Here is a 9,730-nt window from a genome sequence, read left to right as displayed (position 1 = left end):
GCTTTGTACAAAGCCATATCATAAATATTTTCTTTCACTTTTATAAAGTACTTTAGACAATGTTGATGATGTTAGATATCAAAGGTGGGATAGGAGAGACCTGATTTGCCTCTGTGCCGCAAATAATAATCCGGGAATTCATGCCATATATCAGATTGTAAAAAAAAAAATGCTTTTGATAAAAATCAACTAGGTGACACGAAGAATGCTCAAAGTATCTCCTAACAATCTTTAAACAGAGAAACCCATTAGTGATCGCTTTGTCGAGAAATAGTAATAACAATAACTGAATGAAGTGCTTATATACTGTACCAGGTTAGTGGGTGCAATGACATAGGGGGAGAGTGTCATGAGACAAATATCACCAACAGCAATTAAGTGTGGTATACAAGACTGGAGCAATTGAGAAAAAATTAGGCCAATGCTTAGAGCAAAGGATGAAATCCTGGCAGTCAAGTAATAGCTGTAGTGAGAGCAAGTACATTTTGGAACTATACTTTAGTCTTGTACCAGTTTTCTATATCACTAAAGATAATGGGTCCTCAGCTGAAACGTTCTTATCAAGAATATGTTGATTACAGTTATTGAATGTAATAAAACAGTAGTGAAACTGTTGTATTTGAGTAGCACCTAACATTATTTTCAATCTTTTAGTTACTGGAATGCATATTAGAAACCATTAACAAAATATTCCATTATTAACTGTAAATGTTTACTAAAGATTTCTGAAAAGAAATGAATTCGACATTTAACATAAAATATTAGAATCATTAATTTTTTTTTTCTCTTCAAAAGGATAAAATTGCTATAAGTTATATTATTATGATCCCAAACAAATAAGAGGCAAGCTATTTACTGGGAAAGAGTTTGCACACAGATAACAAATATATTGGTACAAGCTTGAATGTAATGCAAGTGAATTTTTTTATTTTTAGCTCATTTGTTTTGGAACTACAGTAATTGGGAGTTTTAGTAGTTTTCAAAAACGAAAATGGCAAGTTACTGATATGTGAAGCAATTCAAATAAATGTCAAATATTTTTTCCAAAATATAGCTTGTGGCATTTTGAATGTACAAATTATTTCATCAATTAAAGTTGCCAATACACAATTTCTTTAATTTAAAAAGTACATTTAGAAATTCCAATATAAATCCTAAATTTTTCTAAGGAAGTTAGATTTTGAGATGCAGAATTGATATACAAAAAAAAAAAAAATTAGTTTAAATTCCTGCTCCTCATTTTAAGAACAACAATGAATTGTAAAGTATTCAGAGAATGATACTTGGGATGGAAAGGTTGTCGTACGAGGGCAGGTTAAGAACGCTGAACTTGTTTTCTCTTGAAAACAAGTAGAGTAGAGGGGATCTAATTGAGGTGATTTAGACTATTAAGAGAATTAATAGTGTTGATGCATCATCTTTTTCCATATTTAATGGTAAAAATGGTAAGACTAGGGACAAAAAATATAAATTTTGGCAGGGTATGGGTACGAGTCATCTTCAGCTGAAACAGCTTTATTTTTCTAAGAGAGCAATTGTCTTTTGTAATGGGTTGCCTTAACACTCCCACAGGGGCTAATGTCGTGACCCCAAATTGGCCTTTATAGTTTCAATACTATAAATTTTAATATGTTTTGTGTATCTTCACAAAATTTTAAAGTCTTTCTGTAAACATTAAGTCTTTTGTACACAAAAAAATCAGATTTTTAATGAAATATTTTCACTAAAAATTTCTCCATGAATATATGGAGTCAAAGTATTGACTGTTCAAGTACAAAGTGATTTTCATGTTAAGATTAAAATTACTTTTCTTCATTTGAAAATTGTGAAATTTCATTTACATAATCTCTAAAACCTCATAAATAAATTTCAAACTTTTATTTCAGTTAAAACTATATATATTATCTAATATTTTCTCTACCCTAACTCTACACCCATTTGGCCAATTTGTCTGACTTCGTAGCCACCATAAAAAGAGCAAAATAAATCTAAATTACCCTTTTTTCTTTTTTAGAATGACTTCCAATTATAACATGAAACTACATTTGTTTATCCTAAATAGCTTAAAACTCAACAGTATACATCTACTTATAATATTTTGGCACTTGTGTATAAAGTGAAAATCATAAATAATATTCAACATTAAACTGGTAAACAATTAAAAACATTTTATTTAGGCCTATCTATGGCCTTCAAAAAGTTGATGACTACGTCTACATTTTGAAGGCCATAAATAGACCTAAATAAAATGTTTTTAATTGTGTACCAGTTTAACATTGAATATTATTTATGATTTTAAGTATACATCTATTTCTACTGAAGTTTTGTTATATTACCCTTTGAACTGTATCGGTTGGTGAATACAGAACTCGTGTTACCCTATCAAATAACATATGGTACAGGCTACTCACAAGCATATCTTGTGAAAACCTTTTATTAATTTTCCTTTATTTTACCTAATCTAACCTAATAAATTTCCAATTTTTACATTTTAGTTACTTTTAGAATAATAAAGAAAGAATACACATGAAAAACAAGAAATAAATTACTTACCTAGGTCTTCTTTTATTTTGCTGTCAAATGTTGATTAAACTTAACCCTAATTGTTTATATTAATGGAACTACTGCATTAATAATTTATCTAATTAAATAATGCACCTAAGAATACAGAACAATAAGAGCCATTAAAAATTCATCTAAGCTCGTTGATTTCTTCTTCATAGGAATAAAGTTTGAACTGGAAGCACAATAGACAATCTTTTGTACAAAAAACAACGTAATATAATGTCATTTGATAGATTAAAAGTTTGGCTTGCTATTGGTTATAAATAATATGGTACTAAACATCAGAGAGAACTATTGGCAATTTGTGAAAAAGAAGATGTGATGGGTGGGTGTGGCAAGAGGGGTCTGATTTTCTTATATCACTGTAACCAAATAAGACTGAAAGCTATAAACATTATGCTTTGCCTGAGTAATAACAATATTATAATAATCAATTTACATTCATTTGCATATTTCTCGGAGGGGTGATAAATAAATTAGAGAAAAGAGAAGACCTAGAGAGCAAATGTCACAATTCTCATGCTGTTGCCTTATAAAATTAAGAACTTAAAAATTATATGTCAGTTTTATGGTGGGCCGATTTCTTTACAATAGGTGTCTGTGACTTGTTGGCAATAAATGTCAACAATAAGTGGACAGCACATAATCAACTTGTTTTTAAATGATATATTCAAAACAAGTCAAATGTATGTACAAAAATTAGTTATACTATTAATTATCACAGTTGTATTAAGAGCTTTTTCGTCCAAGTACACACAGGTAGGTGCAATTTCTTTAGAACACCCTTTGACAGGACAAATTATTATTCTTCATCTCTGTTTTTACAATACCACTGTGAAACTCACTTTAGATAGTACCCATTACAGCTAATCTAACAATCATGCTGTCTAACTTCACTTTCACTAACTTACTTTAACTTCTTCCTTGCGCTCTGTATCTGCATGTATTTATAACATGTGACAGAAAAATCTTGAAATATCTAGCTGTCTAGTGACAAGAATATTCACATAACAAGAAAACTTAGGAGCTTCAAGTAAGATGACGTCAACAATATTACAAAAGCCTAGTACAACAATTAAACTGCATACACAACATACAACTCATACAAAGTTACATAATGAAATTTGTCACAACTATTGCTTTTAAAACTCTTGTTATGTAAACTATATAATCATTAAATATTAAATCACTAAATAAACTAAATAATAACTCTTAAACTAAAATGTCTTGTTTATCCAACAATACAATACTAAAACTTGGATTATTAGCTACGTTTCAATGCCAAGTTTATTCATATACCTTGACAATAAAGTAGTATAATTAAATCTTGAATGTAATTCAGTAAAACCTCATGACATGCACAGAAAAGAATGCCTCTGTGGAAAGAGTTAATGTTAAGAAGTTTACAAAATAAATGGTACTTATGAAACATGTCAGCTAAAATATTTTTTTACATTATAAAAACATATACTTAATAAGCTTACGCCTTGGTTCAGTTTCTGTAACTGACTCTAAAAAATCCTGTGGTGTCATGTATATCTGCCCTCGATACTCCACTGAAGCAAACTTAACAAAACGCTTTTCTCTTGAGGTTAGCTGTTGTTCTAACTTTTGTCCTTTTGAGTTATCCTGAAAAATGTAGCAACATTATGTTATATAATGTATAAACACAAGCATTAGAAACAGTAATCCCAAATTACTAAGTCATATATATCTTCAAAGAAAAATGTAGTATATATGAAACAGCAACAATATATTAACAATCAATTTCAATTATTACATAATTCAACAATCTTATTTCCTCTACTATATTATAAGACAATTTTATTATGAAGTTGTCATTATAGTTTCTTTTCATCACATCTATATTACTTTATTACAGAAACTAACAATATAAGCATCTAAAACACAAAAGGTAAGATTTGTTTATGGCAATACAAGGCTACCTGCCAACATCCCTAACAGACGAAAGGCAACTATCTGGTGACACCCACCACCAACTCTTTAGCTAGTCTTTACCAATGAATAATGGTATTCATCATCACATTATAATGCTTTCACAGCTAAAACGACAATCATGCTCAGCACCAGGTTCTGATACTGTGACCCTTAAATTGTGAGTTGAGTGCCCTAGCTAGCAAGCCATACCAGACCCAATACTGAAAGAAAACTTTTCCATATACAAAGTAACTTTGCCACTTACTTGCTACAGCATTCTAAAATAATAAATAAATAAATATAAATTTCAAAAATAATCATGCATAACATCTACTTTTGGATATAGTGAAATATCAATTAAACATAAATAATTTATCAAGCTTTGAAAAACAGAAATCTCAAATAAAATCTTCACATTTGATAATTAATTTTAAACAAAATATTGTATAACTTACAAATTTCTAATATTATTCATCAATCTATAAAAAATACTTTTCCTAGTAAAAATTTGAAGCCTATTGTTAAATGAAATTCTGATTAGACCACTATTATATAATTACGAGTTTTTAACTAACTTAATTGCAGATCAAGTAAATACTTTACCATATGAATGTAAAATTAGTATACTTATTGATACTTTTCCTAAACATTGTTACTGGTAAGTTAGAAATTGTAAGAGATAAGCTATTGTATGAAATGCTTAAAAAAACATCAAAAATTCAGAATGCCACAGATTGTATTAAGCAAGATATTCTAAAATAATGATGAATACATTTTGAAACTTAATTATATTACATCTTATCCATCTAGATGGTTATTTGAATGGAAGCTTTATGTACTTTATAGTACTTTATGTACTTAATTATGAAATAAGATCCAAGAATTGCAAGTAAAATTTGTCCGTCTTCCCATGGATAAAGTTAATTGTAATTTTGTGTTTATTTGTAAAAAGTTCTATGCACTACTTATGAGTGAAATTAATAGTACACAAACATTTAAACTTGTTAACCAATCTAAAGATACAGTAATTAATAATTTCATTATAGCTTAAAAAAATTCATTCTAAATCAAATCCTTTTTTAGATTTACCTTTCCTGTATGCTATTCCTAAGCTATATAAATTTCCAATAAAATTTACATACATTTCCAGTTCAGTGAAAACAATTATTAAACAACCAGCCATTTATTAAATAAATTACTTTACATTTTATTTGATAGAATTAATAATATAAATAGTAATAACAATAAACAGACGATTTTTGGATAATAAAAAAAACACATTTTAGAATACTTAAATAATTGTGAACAAGTTAAAACTATTCAAATATTTGATTTTATTACACTGTACAACAATTCAATTGAAAGGTTTAATTTCAGTTATGAATATATTAATAGAACAATACTGTAACCCTTCTGTATTACTCGAAGAAATAAATTTTTCCTCCAAAAATATAAAGGATACATTAAGTTTCTTTATTTATAATAATTATATTTTTTTCAATAATCAGATACTTAAAGTAATAGGAGTTCCAATGGGAGCTAACTATTCTACTTTTATAGCTAACTTATATCTTTATTTTTAAAACAATAAGTTTATTGAAAACATCATAATTCCAAATATTTTTGCTATAACTTAGATATATTGATGACTCAGTTAGTATATAAATAATCCTAAGATAAATAATTTTAATAACACTATCTGGTAGAATTAAAAATTGAAATTACTTAAAGTTCTGAAGTAGAAGCACAATATTTAGATGTACAAATTAAAATATTTAATCATGATGTTAATTTGAATGTTTTTGATGAAAGAAATGTTTTTATTTTCCAATATACAGCCTACCTTCTCCTAATAGTAATATGCCACATTCTTCCATTATAAGTATTACAAGTGCACAATTGCTGAGATTTTGTAAAATTTGTAATCAATTATAACTTTTCCTTACTAATATTAAAATACTGATACAAAAGTTATTATTTTCCTATGCTGAAAATGTATTACTGATAGGTATTTCCCTCCACTCATAAGATTAGCTATTCTCAACCAGTGCTGCCCTATATATGCAAATTTTTTCTTTATGCATGTGACAAGCCTTTTGCTCTCCCCTATTAGAATCGAATGATTCCAACATGTAAATCATCATGAGTCACTTCTCCACCAATAGCAGCGTGACATACTCATGTAACACATGTGACTCCCTCTATACACCTCTACTGAACTATCACTTCAAGGTTTGGTAGAAGACGTAAGCACCAGAGGAAAGTGGGAGGAATAGTGGGAAGTGTGAGAGGAGGGAAGTACCTATCAGAAATACATTTTCAGTATAGGAAAATTATAACTTCCGATACAGTACTTCCCTCTGCTCACAAGATTAGCTAGAATACCACACTGATTAGGTGGCAGGACTGGTGAGAGGGAATGACACAAATACCTCCCCAAAAGCGTCTGAAGGATAACCCTGAAAATGAGAGTCAGATCCAAACATATTATGAGGGGAACCACACCACTTCTGAACCAGGTTACTGTTCATCCATCAGTGAAACGTATAGTAGATAAGGGTGGAAAAAGAGAGGAGCACATCCAAGTGGGAGAGAACTGTCGCAAAATAGTGATCCTAACTGTGTAAACATATACATAACTGAATTCCACAAAGTACAAAAGTGAGCAAAACAATAGATGTGCACCTAAGTGTAAAGTGGCTATGGCGCGATGGACAGTACTCGGTAGGTCAACTACATCCAAAACCCATGCCACTGGGAACTGACATCCATACAGGGGTAGGATGAGAATCATATCATCTTCACCTCAAGTTCAAGAGACCAGGAAGAATCTAGAACCACTCCGTTTCCTAAGCATGACACGTTAGCTTTGATCTATCAATCCAGGGATCAGATATCCAGTAATGAAAGGATGTCTATATAATATGAATCAACTCCCCCAACAGTGAAATTGACTGGAACCATCCAAAAAGCAATAACATTCTTGGAATAAGATACAATGACGGATAGCAAAAGATAGAGAGACAAAGGAAAAGGTACTGGAAGGAAAAGTTGCAGTTGCTGTAATCATAGAAACCATTGTTAAGCTGGCCAATCAGAAGGACTCAACATGGTGTGGGGTGGATGAGAGAGATCACCCAATGAAGTAATCAGATAGGAGGATAAACATAAAGAAATTTGTGGGACTAATCCTGGCTGAAGGCATTGACAGCCAGAGCCTAAATATGATGTACCAGTGACCAAAAGATGGGTAACTTGTGATTGAGGTATGTGGCAAGGGCATTTGTGGAAAAAAACCCATCAATTTCAAAGACACCAGAAAACGGGGGGGATCCAAAGACCACCTCATCAGATATACTAGGTCAGGGCGGGAAAGACGATCCACTATGAGACTGAAAGCACCCAGAAAGTGACATGCAGTGAGATGAATGTGGTGCATATTGGCCTAACATAGAAGATCCAACATTTGAAAACAGAGATCTTGACTGGGTGCCCCTTGGCGATTGTTATGTGCTACCACCATAGAATTGTCGAAATGAATCATCCCCAGACAACTTCTGGCAAGAGGAAAGAAGTGATTCAAAGCCCAACAGACCACGAGAAGCTCAAGGACGTTCATATGCAAAGACCTTTTGTCTACAGACCAATGACCCAAAGCCTCCTGGTGATTGATCCATGCACCCCAGTCCTAAAAGGATACATCTGTGAAAAGATTTAAACCTGGACAAGGAAGAGGAAGCAGGACACCCATTGATGTATTGGCTTTGTTCAACCACCAATGCAGACCATCCATCAGGGTAGGAGGTAGGGTAACAAGAGCTGGCAAGGAATCACATATGCACACGACCAAGGAGTACAAGTACAAGGGTACATCCTCAAAAGTGATAGAACCTCGTGAGCAAAATTTGAGGGAGCTGAAAGGGCATGGCAAACTAACAGTTCCATGAAATGAAGTCATAGAGGAGAAAGTTGGGCCTGACTGAGATGAATGTTGAAAAAGACACCCAAGTGAGCAAGAAATTGGGTATGTTGGAGGAAGGACTTCTCAAGTTTGATTAACCAGCCCACCCAAGCAGCCACTAGAAGGAGCTGACAAGTATGACTGGCTGACTCCAGTTTGGAATAAGCCAGTCATCCATATAATGGTGGCATCACAACCTCAGAGCATGAAGATGGTGAGCAAAAGCTCTGACCACCCGACAGAAAACAAAAGAGGTGGAAGCAAACCCAAAGGGTAGAGTACAAAACCTGATGAACCACTCTGTGATGGATGAACTGAAAATATGGACAAAACCATGGTGATATAGGGATGTGGAGATAAGCATTGGCAACATCCATCTTAGCCATCCATAAGACCAGAGAAAATGCCCACTGTAGGATGAGAAATGACTCCATGGTAAAACAGGGCAGTTGAACAAAGTGATTGAGGCAGGATAAATCAATGACATGCCTCCAGTGCCATGTTCAGCTATGACAAATTTACTTTTATAACAGTGTTGTTGGCCTTTAGAATAGGTTGTCAGGTGTGGTGGATGCAGTTAATTTAAGGGACTTCAACAGAAGGCTTGATAAATATCTGATTAATATGAGCTGGCTAAGTTTTTGTTTTGTTTTTAAAGTTTAGTTTAGTGAATGTGATGACCTAGATGGACTCTGCTGTCCTTCAATTTTATGTTATGGTATAACTATGTTTACATCAATTTTAAAAATCATTAGATAATGTCTTACATAAAAGGCTTGTTAAAAAGTGATGTCTACAGGTGTGGGAAATAAAGTGGTTGGAGGGAATAAAACATAGGGTTGTTATAAATGGCTTTCCATCCAACTGGATTAATGTCAAAAATGTGGTACTTCTGGGCTCAGTGTTGGGACTTCTGCTTTCTTTTTTTTTTCTTTTTCCTTTACATTAATAATATAGATAAATTTCGTAAATCTGGCTAAGATAAAGGTAAAGCAGGGTGATTTAATCAATATAATCAATTACCTATAACCAAATAAATTGACTAGTGTCATATAAAACATTCAATTAATGTCAAAAACAATCAACTAGTAATTTTGATTATTCTAATTACACACATACATACAACTTAAGGACCTCAAGGGACTTGTTGGTCCAACTGGACCATCCATCCACTGTACAAAACTCTTGAATAAAAGTAAAACATCAAAGCTAGCCTTTATTATTCAAATATTTACCAAGCCATATTTTCAATGCATGTAATCAAAA

General features: G+C 31.9%; 1 protein-coding gene across 9 annotated transcripts in view; it reads right to left on the bottom strand.

The window, feature by feature from the left end:
• LOC106464149 (calcium uptake protein 3, mitochondrial-like) overlaps positions 1-9,730 on the bottom strand; it is a 131,844-nt gene that overhangs the window by 116,257 nt on the left and 5,857 nt on the right. For all 9 annotated transcript variants that reach the window (XM_022391833.1, XM_013924267.2, XM_022391840.1 and 6 more), the window contains exon 3: positions 4,050-4,194. In XM_022391833.1, the coding sequence (XP_022247541.1) occupies positions 4,050-4,194 (145 nt within the window). The remainder of the gene's footprint in view (positions 1-4,049; positions 4,195-9,730) is intronic.

The sequence above is a fragment of the Limulus polyphemus genome, unplaced genomic scaffold (assembly GCF_000517525.1).
Source record: "Limulus polyphemus unplaced genomic scaffold, Limulus_polyphemus-2.1.2 Scaffold1571, whole genome shotgun sequence".
In the NCBI taxonomy this organism is placed as follows: Eukaryota; Metazoa; Arthropoda; class Merostomata; order Xiphosura; family Limulidae; genus Limulus; species Limulus polyphemus.
Note: the sequence above shows the minus strand (reverse complement) of the source record. Positions and strands in the feature narration are given on the sequence as shown.